At 40.0% G+C, this 24,447-nt stretch overlaps 1 protein-coding gene across 1 annotated transcript; it reads left to right on the top strand.

Annotated features, from left to right (window-relative positions):
* Positions 1 to 1,842: 1,842 nt before the first annotated feature.
* LOC111597374 (breast carcinoma-amplified sequence 3 homolog) lies at positions 1,843 to 19,348 on the top strand. The gene is made up of 8 exons (XM_023312032.2): positions 1,843 to 2,115; positions 6,743 to 7,832; positions 7,903 to 8,206; positions 8,273 to 9,173; positions 9,248 to 9,554; positions 10,011 to 10,255; positions 10,343 to 10,492; positions 17,736 to 19,348. Exons 2-8 carry the CDS (start codon positions 6,982 to 6,984, stop codon positions 18,356 to 18,358), a joined length of 3,381 nt encoding a protein of 1,126 aa, XP_023167800.2. The 5' UTR covers positions 1,843 to 2,115; positions 6,743 to 6,981; the 3' UTR covers positions 18,359 to 19,348.
* Positions 19,349 to 24,447: the final 5,099 nt, after the last annotated feature.

A 24,447-nucleotide genomic window follows, 5' to 3' on the forward strand; every position in this document is an offset into this window, starting at 1 on the left:
TAGTCAAATTTCTTCTTCTTTCAAATACTTTGCAATTTAGCGCGCATTTACTATTACAGTATTTTCCAGCACTAAAAAATCTTTGCTGCAAATTAAGTGTGATGAGGGTATTTAAATACTCTAACATATGAGTTTGTATTAATCAGCTGTTTTAAGGTCTGGGCTAAGGTAATAACTCTTTGAAGTGCAATGACATAAGAAATTAGATTTATATTCCATTATTTATTTATAATACTATATTATTAATGTAGTTTTATAAGCAAGTACGAATATTTAAGAGCTTGTCTAACAGGAATGGCTGTTTTCTGCGTTAGTTGCGCATTTTTGCGCACTTAAGCGATAGTTTCGGATTGAGACAAAATAAATAACATTTATTTAAAAACTTTACTTGCCAGAGGAAAGCAAGAATCCTTTAGTATGCGTATGGGTAATTATAAATTGAATCAAACACATATTAGCCTACTTTCAAACACAAAATCAAATTTGATCATTTTTAAATATTTGTTCTTATCGATAACATATTTGTGGTAAATAATTAGCATAAAATTTTAAGATTTGGGTAAAATTGCTTTGCATTTATATGTCTTAGGAGAAAAATAAGAAGTAATTTATATTTTTAGCATTGTGTTACTTAAACTTATGAGCCCAAAGCTGACTAAACAAAGAAATAATAACATTTGAATTCAAATTGCGTGATAAGTTGCAGCACCTTATCGATAGGAGCAGTCAACAGCGAGTATCGGTGCAATCGATTATTTCGGCCAGAGGCTTACAGCTCTATTCACTGCGGACGCGTTTCGAGCAATAGCAACAGCAACGACGACAGCGCCACAACAACACAACACAAATCAATTTTGTGTGGAAGTGTGCAAAATATTATAAAATAACTAATAAAAAAGAACCAAGCAATTGGCTCAATAACAACAGCCAAAAATAATAGAAAAAACAAATATTTTTTGTTATTGTTCGATCTAATTTTTTTTTTGTTGTTATTGTGCGTTAGTAGTTGGCTGCACGGGCAGCAGCAGCAGTAGAAAAACGCAGGAAAAAAGTGAAATCGATTAAAAGCGCAATAGGCAGCAGCAGCAGCAATAACAACAACAACACCACTTGATGGAAAACAAATACAAATCCGTGGAGCAAAATTAAAAGCAAAAGAAATTAAGAACGCAACAGAGATTTAATTTTAATGTCGCAGTAAATTTGTGTGCTAGCAAGAAGCAGCAGCAACAGCAAGATACAACAACAACACACCAACAACAGCAGCAGCAGCTGAGGCAGAAGCTGAATCGAAAACAGAAAACAAAAAACGAATACGAACAGCAAAGAACGTACGACGCAGACGTCGCAGTCAGCAGCCTCTCTGCTGTGTGCGTGTGTGTAAGTGTGAGTGGTAAGCGTGGGTGCGAGCGAGGCAGCAGCAGCAATAGCAACAACAAACCAGAGCAGCAACGACGACTGCGACGTCAACAGCAACAGCAACAGTAGCGACGGCTGTTGTCGTTCTTTTTTTTCGTAATTCATTTTTTTTTTGACACAATTCAAACAAACTCGGAGCTTTGCACTTGAAAGTTTGTTTCTAAGCTCGACTTTGCGTTTGCAGCTGCAGCGTGTGTGTGTATTGTGTGCGTGCGCTTGCCTTTGTGTGGGCGTTAACAGTCGCTGGCGGTGGAGAGTTCAAAGAAGAACGCAAGACGCAATTTGTTTGTTGCCAGCCAAAAAATAAAAACTAAATCAATTTACTGTTGCTGCTGCTGCCGACTGCAACAACAACATTAACAGCAAATAGCTCAAACACACAATAATAACAAAACAGACCAATAAAAACAAGAAGAAGAAAGCAACGCAGCAATAGCAACAACAGCTGAAAACATATGATTTTTGTTTGTGTTGCTTTTGTTTTTGTGCGCTCTACTCTGCTTCTTCCACTGTGTCCTCAGTTATAAGCAGCGAAAACACGAAAGAAAAAGTTGAGCAGCGGAACGTGCGGAACTGGAACGAGCAGACTCGCATTGTTGTTGCTGCTGCTGCTGTTGCTGCTGCTGCTATCCACCAATTCTCAACTGTTTCTTGACGTCGTAACAACAACGCCAGCAGAAGCAGCAGCGTCAAGTGGTAAGTTTACTGTTGCCGTTGTTGCTATTGTGTTTCTTCTATTTTTCATATCTTTTTATTTTTTAACTTTTTTGTTGACGCGCGAAATAAATGAAATGGGAAAAAAACTAAAATTTGTATTGAAAAACAAATTGTTATTTTTATGCAATTTTTTTTGTTTATTGTTTATCTGTTCGCTTTTCGAAACTCTTTCAAGTACACACAAATACACACAGACAGACAGGCATATGAATGTATGTGTTTGTTTGTATACGTGTGGCCCACCTCTACATTTTTAGTAAAGCCATGTAAGCGACGTGTGCGTGTATATTTTGCATATATATGCATTACTTGATTTCATAATGTATTTGTCACATATATCCGTTATATTCGTGTAATAGCAATGAGTGTTTTGTGTTTTTTTTTTTGTTTAAATTCGCAGTGCTTTCAAAAAATATACATATATACACACATATACAATCAACACACTGATATACACGCAGATACGCAAATATACATACATACATACATGTATATATTTATATATAAGCGAGCACTGCGCGTTAGACAGACAACGGACAACAGAGCGAAACGCAACCAAATGAAACGAACTGATAATGAAACACTTTGGCACATTGGTACACAAATATACACATATGTAAATATTGAATACATTTAATTAAAAGCCAGACTGATAAACTAGTTTTAAAAAACTGTGAAGTTAACTTAAATGAATATCATAGAATAAGTTTATTGTTTGAGTTCTTAAGCAAATACATATTTGATTTAAATTTTAATTCAATTTAATCGTGATAATATATTTGATTTTATTGAGCTATTTATCTATAACTCAATCACTAACATATTTTTATAACATAGGAGTTTATGAAATATAAAACGTATAAATATTTTGTTTACTTTAGCTTATTATATTCATATGCTTTTGTAACACTGTGCATGACGCTTTGCTAGTGTAAAGAGAGGCGATAAAAGGAGAAAGAGTATAAAAACAACATTTTGTTGCAGCTGACCGACGGGGGTATGTGTGTGCGTGTTTGTTGTTGTTACTTCATTTTGTTTTTGTTTTTTCTTCTATGTGCTCTGATTCTACTTATTTTGATAATTGCTTTTGGGCTATGGGGGTCTCTTTGTTTCCAAAAATTATTAGCAGCAGCAACTAAAAATAAAGCAATTGAACAAGAAGAAAAGAAGGCATTGGTATGATAAAGACAGACAGCACATGCATTGCAAATGACACAATAATTGTATTTCGTTTATTTATATTTATTTTTATTTTTTCACAAATCGCAGTTCAGCGACCATTTTTGTAGCATTTTGTTAAATTATATTGTTTATGGTTTTGTATATATTTTAATGGATTTTACTTTTTGTTGGTATACAAAATTGCAAAACCCTAAGATGCTAACACACTCACTCTAACGCTTGCCTACTTTCATCATCCTGTTCTGGCTTGCACTTGCTGAGAATTGTTTGAAATTTACCGCAAAATGTTTGCCAAATATTTTTTTTGTGAGTGCGAATGTTTACGAGAAAAGAATGAGTGCAAAACAAGTGAGTAAGAGGCACAACAAAAATGAATTAAAACAAATAAGTTGGCAACAGCTTGCTTTAGTAGTGGTGTATATGCGCATGTATTAGTGCAAAGCTCTTGAGCGCATTTCCTATTGTGCTTTCAGTTAATATTCGTGTGTTTCGTACGTGATCTGAAAAAGCAATGAAAGTCATTTGCAAAGAAAAGAGGAAGGGGTAGGAAGAGAAGGGTAAATATGTAAAATTTATAAAATAATTCTAAATTCTAAATTGAGCATTTTTATAGATTTATGAAAATATTAAAATTTTATACGAATATTAATATATGGATTGGAAAACGATTGTGCACCTGTTGATGTTTTCTTTTATATTCTTTCCTTTAATTAATACTTATAATATTGAACTATAATCAATTTAAATGTTTTCTTATTATCGATAATTGCCCATTAATAATTGATCATTCAATTTCTTGCATTTTTCTAATTTTCTTCAATTATGAATTGGACGATTATTTCGCTGATTGTACTATGACGCATTCGAAAGCTCCTTTAAAAACAAGTGTTCACATAATCCACTTCAAATTGGATATGAGGCCCCTGCATATTGCTCAATTTGTGTCCTGCCTCACTCCTTACTCACTTTCTCTCTCTTTCTCTTCTACTTCCACAGAATTGCGTGCGCTTTTGAAATGCTATGTGCATGTATATTTATAGTAACACCTGTTCACAAAAGTTTGCGTTTGTGTGCGTGTGTGTGTGTGTGTATTGCGTTTTGTTGTGATTTTCTTTGTCTACCAAAATCGCTTTGCGTAGATTTTGTCAAGTGGCTTTGGCAATGAACAGCATAAACAATAACACACACATATATAAACAAGTAAGCTTTTTGCTGAATGTGTGTATGTGTTTGATTTTGCGTGCACAAAGAAATCGAACGAACGGAACCATTGGCTCAACTTGCTGACTAGCTAGCTTATTAACATTGACACACCAATTTATACACACACACATCCGTGGCACACAAAGCAAAAAGCTCGCAGACAACGGTCAACGTTTGTTGTTGCTTTTATTTTGCTGCCTATGTCAAAACAAAGACAATGTGCGTTGCGGTCTATATGGGGATAGAGGGATTTGTTGAGTCGTGTAGAGAGGTAACTGTTGCTGTTGAATGCAGCTACACTTAAACACACGTACATACACACATATATTTCACACTGCTGTTTATGTGTGCGTGACATTGCTTTTAGTTGGCATTGCTAGCGCTATTGTTGCTGCTGATGCGCGTGTGCGCAAGTCAATTAAGGAATGCAACGTTTTGTGCCCTGTGCTAGTCTTCCTACTTCTTCACTCTTCTCTCTCTCTCTCTCTCGCGCTCTCCTCTCCAGCTACTTAAAACACAAAGAGCCACAACACATTTAAACTCAAATCAACTTTGCAATGCGTCATGCGCTTTATAAAAATAGTTTTTCGCTTAACTTTAACCCCTACTGTTGTGCGCAATTGTATATCTGTTGAATATCGTGCGCTGCATACCCTATAAAATCCAACTGTTTGTGTTTGCATGTATAGAAGTTGAACCCGTTCCAGAAACTGGTTAATATTTTAATAAATATACATTTTATTATCATTTATATGTTTATATATAACAGTAAATATTTCCAGTTTGCACAAAAAGTTCAAATTTTTTTAAAATAAATAAAAGTAAAAATAGCGTATCTTGCAGTACGTATTTCATGTCATATACCAATTAATTTATTTATTGAATTGCTTCAAATTTCATTGCGCCCTATTACGCGGTCTTAATTTATATGTGTGCATATCTACATACATACATCTGTATGTAGATATGTGCATGCATATGCATATATTATTTCACAATGTTGATCTTTGGCTTGTGGGATTGGCTCTTACACTATATGATTTCATATTTATATATACGTCATAATAGCTTATCAAACAATCTGTTTCAGTATGTATACATACATATGTATGTACACAAGTGTCAGCTCTTAAAAGCAAACGCAATTATTACACGTGTGCATCTAAATGGGTTAAATGACTTTCTATGGAATATTTTGTTCGTAACAAAAAATAACGACTTTATCGGCACGATAAGCTAGCGAAGCGATAAGCAAAACAGTTTTTAACTGGCAGCAACAATTTGGCAAATTGTTTACAAATTGTTGAAACAACCTTTAACCTCTTGTCTATTAAGAAAATCATTCGTGTGACAAACATGCACTTGGCCTGCATATGGGTTAATGGATAATGTTGCTATTTGGGTATTCGTTTCGTACAGCTGTTGCTCGCTGCATCTCGCTCGCACTCAAAGCTTGTCTTTGCATTTTCGTGTTTTTTTTTTTCCGTTGCTATTGCTTTGTGCTTGTTTCGTTTCTTTTGGCTCCACTGTTTCTGCTGCTGTGGTCTGATGATAACTACGGGTTGCTTAACGTGCATATATATGTACTCTTGACATACATGCATACATATGTATATATTAGAGTAATAATAAAAGCACGTTACAAAAATTTGTTTACCAATTTGCTTAGATTGCCGTTTCTTTGTTTAATGTTTTATTTTATTATTTTTTTACCTACGCTAGTGGCTATTGACGTTGTTTATTAAAATTAATACATTTGTTCAATTGCGTGGCGTGTACTGTAGTTATATGTATGTGTGTATGCATATATTTGTTTCATTGCACTTAATTTACGCCCCATGGAATCGCTGTCGCCCCCCTCGCATTTGTGTGTGCAAGGCAAAATAAAAAGTTGAAAGAAAAAACACGTAATGCGCTAATAAAACTTAAAAGGGGTGCGGGTAGTGCTGATGGGAACAGCGGGTGTAGGCGAAGGAGGAGCAGGGCCTGGCACACGAGTGTGCAAAGATTAAAAGCATTTGATTGAGACAAAGCAAAAGCCATATATACGCAACGAAATGGAATTGAAATGTAACCGAGAGCGGACTAAAACGAATGGAGAGACGAAAAGTATTTGTGTTTGTGTGTATTGCATTAAGCTAAGAGCGTAAATGAGAGCGAGAGAGAGATAGAGAGAGTGCTTGCAGTTTGTTTATTTATTTTTTTGCTTTCTATTTTGCAGTTGACAACAGCTGGGCAATAACGCATACAAACACGAGCAGAGGCCGCAGCGGCAGCGCAGTCAGCACACAGACAGACAGCCTGTCACCGTCTCCGTCACCCATCATCATCATCCTCCAGCTAAGCGAGCGAGTGAGCGAGCGACAACGACGCGCTCTCTCTACAATTACTCTCTCACTTTGATTGAACGAAACAGCTGAGACGGGCGACAGCCGTCGCAAATACACACATACACAGACAATGTCCGCGGATTCGCCGCGCCGCCATCACAGCCATCATCTTCATCATCATGCATCTGGCGGCGGCGGAGGTGGAGGCGGTACCATCGGACTGCGAGGAGGTATGTCCATGCCGGCAATGGTGCCGCCACAAACAGTCAGCGATCGCTCCATATTGGACTCGGCCATCGGATTCATTAACGATGTAACGCTGGTTCATCAACCGGTGCAGGATCCCAAGGACACGATCACCTGGGCCCGGTTCGAGACGAGCGCCGATGTGAGCGATCCTCGTTTTGGCGACGACTGGGAGCTAGAGGGCAATGCGGCACCCCCACTGCTTCTGATTCTCGGCTATGGCCTAGGTGTTCAGGTCTGGGCAATACCTGCCAACGGTGAGGCCGTGGAGGTGTTGTCCTGGCGCCATGGTGTCGTTACCGCTTTGCGTGTGCTGCCCACGCCGCTGACCGCTAACACCGCACTCGATGACAACGGACGCGCCGACGAGCCAGTGGATGCATTTGCCGAAAAGCGACCTTTGGTGGCCCTCGTCGATGGCGGCAGCGCTGCAGCCAGCAATCTTATCTCTGGTGGTCAGTACTCCGGCGGAGTTGGTGGCGGCGGCTCCTCGGGGCTAACAGGCGGCGGCTTGGGCAATCCCTCGCACGCCGGCGCCTCCCACTTCAGTGCGGTCAACTTTGTTTCGCTGAAAACGGGCGTCCAGGTGAAGACGATCAAATTCAAGAATCCGGTGCTGGACATTCAAGCCAATCGCTCGGCGGTCGTCATCAGCTTTCACGAGCGTCTGGCCGTGTTTGATGCCCGCACTCTGGAGGATCGCCTAACCATAACCACCTGCTTTCCCAGTCCGGGGTAAGTTAGAGCTTTCACATCTCTTTCCTTCAAGGATGCTTTAACCTTATTCCCGGTCTCTCTTCATTAGCATCAATCCCAATCCCATAGCGCTCGGACCACGTTGGCTAGCGTATGCGGAGCACAAGCTGCTCCACTCAAAGCGCAGCGGCGGTGGATGCGACGGGGAGGGAGTCCCTAGCTATACGGCGACGGTGCTAAATGCAGCCAAATCCTTTGGCAAGGGTCTGCGAGAGCTGGGTGAACAGGTGGCCGCCGGCTTGACCGGCACCAGTGCCGGCAGTGGCAACAGCTCCAAGAGCAGCAGCTTCGACTCGGCCACAGGCGGTGCCGATGGCAAGCAATCCGGTGTGGTGACCATTATAGATGTGAAGGTAAAGTCCAAGGCACGCTGCCATACACGATATCAGAAAGGCATTCAGCTCGCTTTCCTGTTTTAGCATCCCATCAAGGACTATAGCCCGACGACGGGCACGCCGCTTGGCTCGACGGGTGATCCAATCGTTGCCCACTTTGTGGCGCATAGCGAGGCGCTGGTTGCCATGGAATTCGACAGCTCTGGCATGCTGTTGCTAACAGCGGATCGTCGTGGTCACGACTTCCATGTCTTTCGCATCCAGCCCCATCCTGTTGGCTCCAGTCTGGCTGCAGTGCATCATTTGTATGTGCTGCATCGCGGCGATACCAGCGCTAAGGTGCAGCATATTGCCTTCTCGCTAGACTCCCGTTGGGCGGCCGTATCCACGCTGCGCGGCACCACCCATGTCTTCCCGATAACGCCATACGGCGGCGCCATGGGCGTGCGCACCCACACCTCGCTGCATGTGGTCAACAAGCTGTCGCGTTTCCATCGCAGCGCCGGCCTGGGCGCCGACGGACGCTCCAGTTCGCCCATCTCCCATTCGGAGAGCACCACGTTTGTGCAGTCACTGCAGCCGTACCATAATCCCACATTGCCGCCATTCCCACGACCCACTGTTGTTCAGCCGCTGGCGCAGTTGCGCCAACCATTTGTGCTCGGCTCGCCGCCAGGCAGTGCGACAATGGGCAGCGGTTCAGGTGGCGGTGGCGGCGGCGGCGTTGGCTCTGGCATCGGCGGCAGCAGTGGCAGTGGCGTTAGCTCCCATCAGCGTCAACGCTTGTCCTCGCTGTCGGATGATTGCGGCAAACCGCTGAGCGTTTGTGCCACCTTCGCCAAGTCGCGCTCTTGGCTGCTGGAGCCGCCAACGGCGACGCGCGAGGCGCCGCATCGCGTCCAGCGCAAGGCAGTCGATTCGCTATTCGTGATGGCCGGCCATGGGGCGCTCATACAGTACGATCTGGACACGAAGTTAGCCTCAAGTGAGTTGCTGCCGACTTGCATTCGACGTAGTTCAGACAGTTCCTAACATGAGTTTTGCCCTTTGCCCTTTCAGATGTTGCCAAAGAGAAGATTTGTGATGATACGCCCATTGAGCTCGAGGTGGAGGCCAAGGCGCAGTGGAATCTGGGCCGACGCAAGGATGGATCTCATGAAATTATACCACCGCTAGCGCTGGACAATTGGCTGATCAAGGATCGCCATGCCAGCCTCCTCATGGACAGCGCCCATCATTTCGATGAGCCCGACGAACGACCTGAGAGCTGGTTGGCCCAAGTCGAAATTATCACTCATGCCGGGCCCCATCGTCGGCTCTGGATGGGACCGCAGTTTGTTTTCAAAAACTACAACACGCCCAGCGGGTAAGAGTCGCGGGACAAGCCTAGACGAAGCTATCACTTCATAGATCGTATTTCTCGGCAAATACAAATTATATAGGGTATCAGGCAGCTGTGCAGAGGTAACAGACGGAAGTAGCTCTGGCAGTCTAGACTGGATCTTTGTAGTATATGTTCTTGTAAGAGTTGTTGTTTCGATAACTTTTTACTATCGATTTTTGAGGACGTTCTATATTTAGAATGAAAGTTTATTGTGAACAAGCAGCAGAGCATAGCTCTAAGCTGGGCTCGCGGTATCTGCTAGTCGAGCACTTTCGGCTTTTGCTGGTTTTTCTCTATTCTGCATATGTAGAATCAACGAGCTCAGGGTGGGGATTATAGTTCTTCTAATACTCTGTTTAGATTTGAGAGCTTTACTCTCGACTAGAGCACGTCTGCTCTCATTGTATCATTGAAGCTTTAACCTTTGCTTTGCTGCAGCTCCAATTTGAACCACGTGGATGCGGAGGCTGTGGAGATAGGCGTTACCAAGACGACAGCCACAACGTTGCCCTCGACGTCAGCTGGCTGTGGTGCAGCGGGCGGTGGTGCAATTATTGCCGCCGTCGAGCGCTCCAGTCCACTGAACATGCCGCTGGGCGCAGCTGGCGTCGGGATTGGTGGCGCCAGCGTCGCCGCCACGGCACGTGCCGGCGTGCCGGTGCTCATCGAGTCCGGTTCGTACAGTAAGTGAATGAAATGCGATTCTGAACTGGGAAGAAATTGAAAACTCTTTCTCATTTACAAATGTGCTTGACCACTCGCTGCTGCAGGCAGCATTGAGCAGAGCCCCAAGCTGATGGATCGCTTCCGACATGGACATTTGGACTCGGACTACGGACACGGCGACATGCGCCTCAAGGAGGATCTGGCCGATGCCATGCGCGAGTCGCCCTCGACGATGGCAGCGCGTCGCGAGACCGGTAAGTCTATATAGTAATTTAAATCTCAACTATCAAGCATATATATATTTATATATATCGTGTTCAAATGTGATTCGATTTGGTAACTCTTTTTGACAACGTATAAAGAGTTATATATAGCGTAATGTTCCTATTTATAAATATTACATTTGAGCGCTCTGCTAAAATCGATTATTAATATAGTTATCGTTATCGTTATCGTTTATCGCTAGCTAAGCTTTACCTCTTTGATAAGCGTTGCCTCTAAAATTGATTGTTTCATTGAATGTATTACTATTATATTATTGTAATTATTTTTTATTATTGTTTATTGTTTATTGTTTATTGTTTATTGTTTATTGTTTATTGAACGCTTTATGAGAAATGTAAATTTGAAATTGGCAAAAATCGTAAACAAAACAAAAAAAAAACACCACGAAATTGGCATTGGTTTCACCTTTTTTTATCTTTTATCCTTTTTGCAACAGTTTGCAATTACAGTCTATATACAGATATATCTCCCCATATACATATATATACTACCCGATATCAGCCCTATGCACCTAGCATATCATGTCATTTCATTGGTTCCACATGTATGTGTGTGTGTGCCTGTGTGTGTGTGTGTGTGTGTGTCGTCTATTGAATTTATGTTCCAAATTCCATAAATTCAACTACCCAAAGTCTTAGCAACAGTGAGCATTCGCTAATGCAAACTTTTAGATATTAAAGAGAAAATTTTATTATATAAAAATTTGTTTTTTTTTTTCATCTAATAATTTGAATATAATTATTTGTTACATTACAAGTGTTTACTGTATCTGTCGTTGTTGTTGCTGTTTTTCTTTTCTTCTGGTGTTTTGCGCAGCTATGGTCACCCTAAATTTTGCCTTCAACATTTGCCATATATAAAACCTATTTGTATAAAATAAAGAAGGAAACGAAAAAGTTTACAACATTTTAATAATATAAACTTAATTTAAGCTAATCAAAATTGAAAATTTGTCAACTTTTGCAGACACACACAAGCACACACACACACACACTCACGCACAGCAATTGGCTTATATACTATATCTACTTGTAAACTGTATTTGCACAATTTCTCTCTGAATTGCTATTCCGTTGCTTAGGCCGCTTTGCCAGGGCCCACTGTAAGCGAAAGAGAGCCCAATTCACGCATATGCCAGACAAAGACAATAACAACAATTGCGCTTTCAGCAAGTAACTTAACTTAACCACCCCTCCCCCTTCCCACCACAAGCATTTCAAGTGCAATTTTGCATACATAAGAAATGACTTCGACATAAATATCTATCAATTATTCTTCGTGTTGCTGCTTCTTCTTCTTCTGCTTCTACACATCATCGTGGTCTGCTTCTTCTTCTTCTGCTTCTGCTTCTGCTTCTACTTCTACTTGAGCGACTTCTCCTGCTTTAGGCGTTTCACATTTTTGGGCTTTTTCTCATTTTACTTTTTTTGGAATGCTTGAAAAATGAAACAAAATCTAAGCGTACGAGTGAAAGAGAAAGAGAGAGAGAGCGTTAGATACACAGAGTGAGAAAGACAGAGAGAAAGAGAGATGGAGATGCAAAAGTGTGAAGGAGAGAAAGAGACAGAGAACAGTTGAGAAGAAAGAGCACATGAAAGAACTTGCTAAACAAAATATTCAATTTCAATTAAAATTAAAATCAAAACTTTTAAATAAAAAAAGCCAAAGCCATTTAATTTCGTTAAACTAATAACAAAAAAAAATGCATAAAAAATATATAAATAACTTTAAAAAAAAAAAACAACTTTTTATTTCTATTTTTATAAATATATATATAATATATTTTTTATATATATTTATATATATATATATATAATTTTCCATACGCTTAAAAAACTCACTGCATTAAAAAAAACACTAGTAAAAACCTTTGCAAAAATATATAAATATATATATATATAAATATATATATAATTCAATTTCGTAGCAAAACATTTGTTCACTAAAAATATAAAAAAAAAAATTGTTTTTACCATTTGCATTTAGCTTAAAGCGTTCTTTTTATGCCGTTTGCATTTTCTAGTTAACTTTTCTTGTTTTTCGTTTTTTTCTATAATTTTTGTTAACACGTAAAGCTTACTAAAAACAAGAGCCAAAAAGAAACCAGATTCGATATTTATAAATCAAATTTATTCAAATTAAAAACAAAACAAAAAAAAAATGAAAAAAAAAGCAAAAGAAAATTTTTTTTGGCCTTTGGCTTTTTGGCAAAATGCAAAATGCGAAATGCGCTTTTCTCATAATTTGTTTTCTCTTCTTCTCTTCTCTTCTCTGTTCTGTGCGCTGTCCGTAAACGTCGTCGCGTTCCTTTGCCCAGATGTTGCAGCTGTTGAGGCAGCAACTGTTGCAGCTGCCACAGCGGCAATCACTGCTGCTGCTGCAGCAAGCACAGCAGCAGCAGCTGGCGATAATGTCTGCTACTACGACGCCCTGGCCGAGCACGAGGCCGACGAGGAGGAGTCGAGCACAGCAATGCTGGCGATGCAGGAGTTGCCACACAGTGCTGCAGCCATCTCGGCATTGGCCAGCGTCTTGCCCAACATTTGCAGCTACGAGCTAAATGCCAAAGTGGCAACGCCAGCAGCAGCCGCACCATCTGCCGCGCCGCGCATCGAGAAAATTGTAAATCCCTTGGGCACCGTCACGGACGTGCATGCCGGCATCAGCGGCGAGCTGCAAACGGATATGCTGGACGAGGTTGTCGGCCAGCTGGCTGCCGAGGACTGTGTCATCCATGAGAACTGCGACGAGGCGTTCTTCCGACCCGTTGTGGCCATATTCTGCGACGAGCTGGCCGAGCAGCGGCGTCACGAAGAGCAGCTGCAGCGCGAGCAGCTGGAGCTGCAGACGGGCCGGAGCGCCGGGCAGGGCATGGGACAGGGACAGCCGCCGGTGGTGTTGGCCAACAAGCTGATTGTGCCCGTGATAGCCAAGGAAATGGATGAGGTTATCACGCAGAAGGAGAAGCAGCAGAAATCATTGAAATCTCAGGCGGCGGCCGAGGATGCGGCGCAGGCTCAGCGTTTCGCTGAGCTCTCCCATCTCAATAAGCCAGCCAAGGGCAACAACAACAACAATAACAAAGCGACAACAACTGCCAAAGCAACAGCAATAACAACAGCAACAACAACAACAACAACAACTGCCATCAGCGAGGATGAGCAGCAGCTCGAGGACGAGCTGCAGACATCGATTAGCTCGACGCTGTCCCTAAAAACCAATCAACCAAGCAACAAAAAGTCCAAAGTGGCCAAGCACAAGGCTAACAAAGCAGCAGCACAACAACAACAGCAACAACAACAACAACAACAGAGCAACAAGAAAGACAAAAAGCAGGCCGAGCAGGAGGCAGAGCGCAGGCAGCAGGAGAAGGCGGAGAAGGAGGCGCAGGAGGCAGAGCTGAAGCGACAGACGCAGCTTAAGGCAGAGCAGGAGCTAAAGGCGAAGCAAGCCAAGGAACAGAAACAGAAACAGGAACGGGAACTGGAACGGGAGCAGCAGGCAACAAGCGACCAGGAGGAAACGGAACAGGAATTGGACTATGCAGACGGGCTGCTGGCCAAGCGAGCAGCGATAGCAGCCGTAATGCTGAGCAGTGCCAGTGCACAAGGACTCAATCTGCATGTGGAAACGGAGCAGGAGCTGGAGCAGCACGAGGAAGAGGAAGCGGAAGCGGCAGAGTCGAAGCCCGAGCAAACAGAGCAAGCGAAGCTGGTCAAGGGCAAAGGAGCCAAGAGCAAGGACAAGGACAAGGACAAGGACACCGTGAGCTACCAGGTGAAGGTGCTGGAGCTAATGCCGGAGTCAAGCGGCGCCTGGAAAACGCACGACAAACAACAAACACAAGCAACAGCAGCAGCAGCAACAACAACGACGACGACGACGCCGCCGATAACGGCATCAGCAGCGGATTTACCCAGCCTCAATGCCAAGCGGCAGGGCGAGAAGCTGCTGCCAGGCCTGTTGACGCCGCTGCAGGAGCCGCCGAGTCACTTTGATGACTTTTTGCTGGAAACGTTGCCGCCGCTGCCGGCACTGGCGCCGCTGCAGGTGCTCGACGACGACGAGGCAGACGCTGCCAAAGCAGCCTCAGCCGCCACTGCTGAGAGCCTCATCAACTTTGAGAGTCCGCTGCAGGAGAGTGCTGGGGCAATGCCGCGCAAGATAACGCCGCCGCCGCGCGGCTTCACCGAACAGAATCTGATACTGGCGCTGTGCGGCTCGCTGCACTATGAGAACGAGTACGCGCAGCTGCAGCTGCTGGCGGGCCAGGAGCAGGCGGCCAGTGCGATGCACAAGTCCGTCTGCAGCACGAACAGTTCGTCTGGCTCCGAGGAGCTGCTGCTCATGGAGGAGCCCAAAAAGCTGAGCAAGAAGCACAAGCGCGCCAAGCAGCAGCAGCAGCAGCAGCAATCGGCAGCGGCAGCAGCAGCAGCAGATGATGAGGAACTGCGTCCATTGATCAGCATCAGCATGTGTGAATCGCAGCAGCAGCAGCAGTTGCTCAATGCTGAGGCTGATGCTGACGATGATGAGGATGATGCTGATGCTGATGATGTTGATGATGATGATGTTGACGCTGATGCTGATGCTGATATTGATGTTGCCACACTGCCGGAAGACTTGCTACACTTTGGCAGCAGCGCTACGGCGCCGCACTCCGGCACCACCACGGACAGCGAAGGTCCTGTGCCGACGACCACATCCGATGATAATATCATCTATGCCAGCAACCTGACCACGTCGTCGCATGCCAAGCTGAAGACCAAGAAGCTGGAGCATAAAATCAATTTGATAGCGGCTATTGAGGCGGCCACGTCTTCGTCCACATCGTCGGCGGAGGAGAGCAGCGCGGAGACGGCGGCAACAGCAACGGCAACAACAACGGCAGCCGCTGCGGCGGGTGGTGGTGCAACTGTTGCAACAACGGCTGCAGCAACAACTGTTGCAACGGCAGCGGCGAGCGATGCTGCTGCTGCTGCTGGTACAACGCAACATTTGGCCGCACTGGCAACGCCAGCGGCTGCAGCTAGTGTCGGCAGCACAGCGTTGGGATTGGGCGTGGCGCAGCTCACAGGCCAGCCGAGTGCCACAAAGAAGAAGACGAAACGTCGCAAGAGATAAGAATTAGCAATATGTTTGTTGTGCGTGTTCAGTTTCGTGGTGCTCTGGCATCTATATGCCAATCCGGCAACGCCACAGATGGCCGGACAACAGCCGCAGTCGCAGTTGCAGTCGACGCAACACCAACCGCAGCAGCAGCAGCAGCAACAAGAACAACAGCAGCAGGCGCAGCAGCTGATGTCGCTGCCGGCAGAGCAACAAACGCTGCTGCCGCGCAGTGTCAAATAGCGCAACAAACATTCGCGTTACACACACACACACACACACACAAACACACGCTCCTTGCACTTATGCCCACCCCAAGCCCAACCTTCATAGAGCCTAAGTAAATAGCAAAAACCGCACACAACTCCCTCTCTCTCTCTCTCTCTCTATCTCTCTACTACTACATACTCACATGCATACATACATATGTTTATGTAGCCCAATTTCTAAGTGTGCAAAAATTCTACAAAAAAAAAAATTATATAAAAAACTAAAACTACACAAAAAAAAAACTATGTGATTATTGACAACAAAAAAAACGCGTTTGTAGCAATTTGTTTAAATTTACAAAAACAAACAAAGAAAACCGACAAAAAAATGTATGCTAACCATTTTTAAGTGCAAAAGTTATATTATTAGCTATTAAAAAAAAACTCAACATATATATAAATATATATATACACCTATTCATAAACAAATAAATATGTAAGAGAATTATGCAAAACGAAAAAAAAATCAAAAAAAAATTCAAAAAGCTCTAATTTTAATGATGTACATACATACAAAAACAAAATATTTGGCAAGAGAATTACAATTTGTATAAAAAAACCGTTTGCTCACACACACACAAACACATTTAACTGCTAGCAACCCTGCTTAAGATACTGTATGCAAAAAAAAGAAAAAGAAAAAACTACAACAACACTGTCCAATGCCACAATCTATGTAAATGCTCTGTGCGAACTCAACTACTTTTGTAGACTTGATCCTAGCGAGCTACGCAGTTGTGCTCTCTCTTCATCGCACTTGAGCGGAAAGAAAGCTGCGCTGCCTTGCTCTCTTCTAAGCGCTGCGCTGCTCTCTTCACTGCAATTGAGCGCAATAAAAGCTACGCTGTAGACGCTGCGAGTGTTTCACTGCAGCTGTGTACAGAGCATAAGTTCTGCTTTCGTTAAGTTTCTATAACGCCAGCCAACAACAACAGCAACAACACACAAAACTGCAACAAAAACTCCTCCCAAACAAAAAGCTCTCAAAACAACTAAACAAAAACAAAACTCAACTCGTTTTTTTGGCGCTTTGCTTAAATTATAAATATATATTTTCTTAATATTATTTTTTTTATATATATATTTCTTCTGTTTATTTATTTCAATTGCAAAGGAAAAAATCTAACTTAAACTTTTTTTATTTTAGTATTTTTCTAATAAGTTTTTCTGATTTTCAATTGTTAAGATCATTTTGGCAAAGCTTTTGAAATAATGTAAAAAACAAGCAAATTTAAAAGGACAACAACAAAAACAAAAATAGTTTTCTGTATATATAACTTGCAGTATTTATGATTTTTTAACTGATGGGAAAAAAGCAAAAAAAAAAAAAACATTAAGGAAAACGAAAACAAAAAAGCAACTAAAAATTAATTAAATTAAATATGTATAATTAAATAAATGCAATTTTAGTTAAAACTACCATAAAAAGGAACGTTTTTCTGTGTGCGTGTATGTGAAAATATCTATAGGAAGTCTCTCGGAATACCCTGTAATCGGATAGTATGACTATATCATATAGAACTCAAGTAATATCCATATCTCTAGTAAAGAAATTAAGCAGAGAGAAGTGAGACCGGCTTAATGTATATCATAGACTCCGAGGATGCCAAATATATGTCTCTAGTCTCCTTGTATAGCAAAGTTTCGCCCAACAGACCCATTGAACTCAGTCGCTAGTAAAGCTAAAGAGCTGAAATTTGGTATGTGGCCACAATTATGTTGCAACTATCAAATTGTAACAACAAATTGCGCATAAACTAAGTAATTTACACAATAATTAATAATATTTTACAACAATTTAATATATTATTTACATATTATTTTCTCTACGCAGGCAACTTCTTTGGCATTGATCAAATGGATGGACTGGCAAACAACAACAACAGCAGCAACAATAACAACACCATTTTAACAACAACAACTCGTATAAGCGTCAACAAATTGTTGACAAAGCCCAATCGTCTGAGCGGCAATCCGAATGCTAATACAAATACCGCACTGCACAGGGAACCAGATCCGCTACCGGAACCGGAACCGGAACCAATGAGCATAACACCGCCACCGCCAACAATAACTACAACAACTTCAGCAGCAGCAGCAGCAGGAGCAACTGTTGCAGCTGCAGCAGCAGCAACTGTTGCTGGCTGCAACTTGTTGGCGACAAAGCCGCAGCTGAACACCGCCGCTGTGGGCATCGACGGCGAGCTGGCGACAGTGGTGAACATCGATGTGTTCGACGATCAGCTCAGCCTGAGCAGCATCAGCACCAACAGTCGTCTCTCGATGGAAGGACCGCCGTCGCAGTCGTCGCCGCCGCTGAGCCTTAGCAACGGCCTCATGATGGAGACGAATCTGATGCATTTCAGTGAGAGTGCGGCGCCCGTAACAGTGGATGGTCCCAGTTCCGGTTCCAACTGTGAACCAGTCTGCGGCACTGATGGCATGCCAAATTTGTGAGAGTTAATCCAAAGGCCATCGGCGACGCGTCTCATGCGGCACGCCACGCTGATCGGTGACAATTTCAACTTGCGGCGCATCTGCACGCAGTTGTTCAAGCAATCGACAACAGATGGCGCCAATGCAGCTCCGACCAGCGAGAAACCTTCTTAATTCCCAAAAAAACCAACAACAACAAAGCAACAACAACAGCAACAATCAGCCCTAGCTCGGTGCTTGTTTTATCATTTTATTATTTTAAGTATCAAATGGGACGAGGCTGGAATCACTTAAGCCACGGATTAATCACAAGCTCACAAGCCAATCCTTAACTAAGCTGGCAAGCACCTGCAAGCTGTCATCAGCCATTGAATTCCAGTACAGCCCAAAGCTTGAAGCTTCTGCAATTTAAAAGCTCAGCTAGCACCTAACAACAACTTGTGCAAGCTTTCGATATATATATAAACTCTGCAAAGCTCCGCTGCCACTTCAGCAGCAAAGCTTTCGGCTAGTCGACAAGTGAAGACTCTTAAGCTATGTGCGAAAGCTGTCAGTCTAAGCCTAAGAACTAAAGTTTTTATATGAAAAACTTGTCAACTATTTGAAGGCATCTTGAAGCTTTTACCTAAACACTGAGAATTCCTTTTAGTTCAACATTTTCAACCCAGTGATCTAAGCTTGCAACCGCTCCGAAAGCGCACTGAAAGCTTCAGAGTTGCTCGCTGTGCAGATTTGATTAATCCTGGGATTAAGCGGCAATTCGCAGCTCGTCTCATTGTCATGAATGAATCGCATTAGTTCAATTAGTTCAGTTCAATTGGTTCCATCGATATTATTATAATATTAAAACATTTTTGTTTTTTTTTTTCGTCATTCTATCAATAATTGTTGATAAAACGCATAGCAAAAAGCCATAAAGAAAATTAAGAAAAAAGCGAAGCACATCTAAAACAATACATAGATCAGATCAGACCTCAGCTGAATGCCGTGATATTTAAACTAAAATCTAAACGAGAAATAAATATAAAAAAATAAATAAAAATAAAATAATAAATAATAAATGAAGAAAACACAAAACACAAAAGGGAAGAAGCTAAGAAAATACTAAAATACTAAATATATATATATATAAATATAAGAAATATATGTCTATATACTATCTATATATATATATATATATATATATATATATATATATATATATATATATATATATATATATATATATATATATATATATATATATATATATATATATATATATATATTATAAATTTACTATATGAATTATTTCTCAATAATTTTCCTTTTTTTCATTTCAATTTTTTTAGCTTCTTTGTTTGTAAGAATAAAACATAAATTTTTTTATAAATTTCATATTTCTATAAATACCAAAAAAAAAAATTATAAAAAAAATTTTTTAAATCAAATGTTTTTTTTAAACAAACTAAAAATTCCATTCCGATTCAAAATAAATTGCGATTGAAACATATCCATATACAAAAACAAAAAAAAAAAAAAAAATATATATATATATATATATATATATATATATATATATATATATATATATATATATATTTATATATATATATATATATCATACTGAATGCAAATCCACAGAGAACAGCTCCATTATATATCCATTAAACCACTTAAAGTAAGCAAAAAATAAACACAAAAAAAATAAATAATAATAAAAAATCAGTTCAAATATTCAACTAAAAACTATATGAACATACAGACATATATAGACATACACAACTGTTTTTTTTTTTTTGTCTTGCTGATCAACCAAGAAAATCAAAAGGAGGAGAAGGAAGAAGCAGATATATATATACATATATATAGAGCTCTGTTCATAAAAATAGTAGAGCAACTGAGTCTCAAAACAAAACTTAGCGATAATCAATATTTGAAAACAATTTGAAATGAATATTCAAATTAACATATATTATTTTTAATTTAGATATTTTTTTTGGTTGCAAAAATTCTATACAAAAACGGAGCTTTCTTTTCATTGTTTGTTTTGTGCGGTGCAGCACTACTATTTTTATGAACACCAGATATACATCTATATAGTTCTATATATGCAACAACTGCTGGGCAGGAACTTAAGAGAGAGAGAGAGAGAGGGAGGAAGAGAGGAATAAAGATATTTAGAAATAATTTTAGTTATATTCTTTACATTCTTGCTATTCGATCTGTATATATATAGATATATATATAGATTTTCGGTGCTCCACTGACTGAACTTTCGATCAGTAGTACTATTTACTTTATTATCTGGCAATAGAGCACCTACCACATATAAATATATATATATATATATATATATGTATGTGTATATATAAAATTGGTAAAAGCGCTCGGAACTTCCAATGCGTGCATTTCATAAAACAATACATATATATATATATATATATATATATATATATATATATATATATATATATATATATTCAAATTTTATGTTTATGTCGAATTTCTCTAAAACAAAAACCATTCTATATAAAAAACACTTGGGAAAACTTATATATATTATATAAAAAAAAAATAAATAAAAATAAAAAATAAATAAAAAAAAAACAAAATGTATTTTTCTTATGTAAGCCTAACAGAATGAAAAAAATGATTAGGATCGATAAATATTGATCGATTAGTGACCCATAACATACTATATGTAGATTATATATGACATACATATGTGTATATACTTAGAGCAGCTCACCACTGATGGACTAAAAGCCCGTAAAAATTGATACATTCATACATACATACATTCATATATTCACACATTCATACGCATACCTACTGCACTGAAAGTAATAATATTTATGCCAGCACTGTAAATGTCAAATAAGCTCCTCTATTTTATTCAGTCTTAAGTTGTCTCCACTAAGCATGCCCACTAATGCTGCGCCGTTAGTGTAAAGACATCGAGCTTTGTTGCTGCGCCTTGACAGCGCGACAAAGCTCGCCCCAGTCTAGCCCAAAGTAAACGATACAGTCGTGGCCATAATATATGGCACAGTGCATATTCGATCAGTTCGCTCAGTTAGACGAAAATGGAAAGTTCCCCTGGAGTATCGAATCCATGTTCGTTGTTGTTGCTGTTATTGTATCGTGTCACATGTCGAGTCAGGGCTAAGTTGTACCCACTGCACACCCAGCCAGGTAGCGCCTCAAGCACTGCAAATCGACTCTTATCAAATGTTATAGGTTTTCGTTCTGTTTTTTCTAATCAGTTTCCGTTTTTTATAGCTCACCTTATGGCTGGGTACTTTGCCATGAAAAGCTCATGTGATTAGGCAACACTTAGCCCCACTACAAGGCGCCCCAACCCGGCCACCACGCCTCCCCTCCTCCTGCCCGCCGTACCCCATATCTTATCGACTCCTGCGATTAGATGGCCAATGCCAATTATGATGGCCACTGGTCACACACTTCCCAGTAATACATAGATTTCCTATCATATCATTTTCGCCTATTTTAGCGTCTACGTAATCCCCATGTTGACTTTTCGGTACTTCTCGTTCGCCTGAACCCGTTTTACTTAAATTTCATTAGATTATTTTAAGTCAGCCTTTTATATGCAGAAAACTTTTGGATGTAGCTAGAGTTACATATAGACATTGAAAAAAAAATTAATAAAAATTAAATTTATCATAAAAATATATAAATAAATAAAAATATATGAAAAAGATAAACATATAGGAAAAATATTAACACAAATTATAAGAAAAAAATAATATTTGAATTTAAAAATAAAAATAGCATTTCCTATTTTTATTTTTTAATTGTAAACCAAATATTTAAATATATACAAAATATTAAAATTAAAAATTAATATTTTAATTTTAAAAACAAATAATAGCAATACTATTAAAAAATATATATAAAAAACTAAAAATAATATTTAAAAATATTTTAAAAATATTATTGAAAATTTACAAAAGGTTAATATATTTTTTGTATATGAATAAACTAATTTTTCATAATATTTTTTTTTATAAAAAAATAAACATAAAATATCTTTTAAAAAACGTTGAACTAAGTTATAGATATAAAAGCTAAAGGATATAGATTGATTGAGATTATGTATGATAAAATACTATGCATAGAAATTTATATATATGTATATAGAGCTTTCAATATTAAATATGTATGAATTTGCTTTTATAAAGTCTCAGGCCCTATAGATATGCTTGAAAGCATGATCTCATGTTTCGATTTATTTTTTCTTATCAATTTTTGAATATGTTTTTTCTTTTTCTCAGTTTTGTTGCTCAAGCAGAAACAGCCAAACAACTGCCAAATAAAACACATACATACATACATACGTACATCAAAGTACCTATATATATATATGTATGCATGTCTGTATGTCTGACTGCCAGCCAGGGTTCGTTTATCTAGCCTTATCAAATTATGGCCAGATATTTGCTCCGGCAACTACGTGGGTAAAAAAAAAGAAGAAAACTTTTGCGTCAATAATGCGTTTCCATTTAGTTTTTTTTTTATATTGTTTTTTTATCACGCAACATAAACAAATAAAAGAGTACTTATATATACACATATTTATAAACATTTATGTATAATAAATCATTTCTGTTGAAAGGCAAACATAAAAAATAATTTTAAGTTGATTTTTCTTATGTTCTTTTTTTCATTAGACATTTACATCGCACATAGCTCGCTATCTCTTTCGCTCCAGCTAATTAGCTTGTCGTATTCATATGTTTGGCTGTTATCGTTATCGCGCTAATCGATAGTTATCGCTGCGAGGACAACGAGTGCTTGAAATTGGAAAATTGAACTTGAATCAAGCATGAAAATTGCCTCAAATTAGTTTTTCTCGACTTTATTGAAGCACCTGTTGGCTTGGCATGGTTTTTTTTATTTGTTTCAGATTTTTTATTTTTATTTTATTTGTTCTAGCTTGAAGAAAGACTAAATAATTCTATGGCTATCTGTCTCCCTCGCACCTGCACTGTATTGCACTCTCTCAGTCCCTGCCCCACCCTTTCTCAGACTCAAAGACGAAATCAATCGATTCAAATCAAATTGTATCTATTGCTTAAGCTAAATGACATAATTAAAAAGCGCTCTACATATACACACATGCATACACATACACACATACATATAATACGCTCTCTGGCAGCGGCAAAGGAGCAGACTGTAGAAATTGCTTACCACTTGATAACCTTCACAATTCGCATGCTTAAGACCAATGACAATGACATGCATACAAAGACACATACACACACAAATACACACACTCACACAGACACACACCACATTTATAGAGACGGCCGGCAAATGTCAGCGCAATGGCGCAAAGGGCATAGCAAACACATGTGAAAAATTGCACGTGCAGCGCAGTGCAAAAGCAAAATGGTGAGAGCGAGCGCAGGCGTAAGCAACGCTCAAAATAACAAAAAAATATCCCTTTTTTTGTTTGTCATCCATTTCCCCTATCACCAAAAATTGCCCCTATTTGGGCACAAAATTTGCGGCGAATTTCAGGCTGGCCAACCCCACTTAGCCATTACACGAGAGAGCGGCTGTCAAAAGGCAGCGTTACATAGACGACAGAGAGAGAGACAGTGAGTGAGAGAGAGTGAAAGGGATAGATAGGTAGAGAGAGTGCGCATGCGCTTAAATGGGATGCTAAAAACACTTACTGAAACTGACAGCTGCATTTTATGCTAACTGTAAAGAGATAGAGAGAGAAAGACAGAGATATGCTAAGCATCTGTATACACATACACACGCAGCTGGGTTGCAATACCGTTAAAGTTAGCGGCATTGTTAGTGTAACTTTTAGTTTGTTTTTTTTTTCTGCATTCGTTTTATTTTGACTTTTTTGTGATGTGAAAAATGGTTCATGCCCTTTTTTAGACACAACGCAAATGGTTTTCACTTTTAATGTAGCGTTAGATGAACAGATGGGGCCAGAGTGAGAGGTAGAAAGGCGGCGGGGGCTAGACTAGAGCGAGGCAAAGACCATATGGACAATTGATCAAAGCCCATTATGTTCATACGAATGTATTCACATATGGTCCACATTTGGCAACCAAGCCCCTCCACTTGAGCATCGCTTT

Source organism: Drosophila hydei, unplaced genomic scaffold (assembly GCF_003285905.1).
Source record: "Drosophila hydei strain 15085-1641.00,03,60 unplaced genomic scaffold, DhydRS2 tig00000131-arrow-arrow-pilon, whole genome shotgun sequence".
NCBI lineage: Eukaryota > Metazoa > Arthropoda > Insecta > Diptera > Drosophilidae > Drosophila > Drosophila hydei.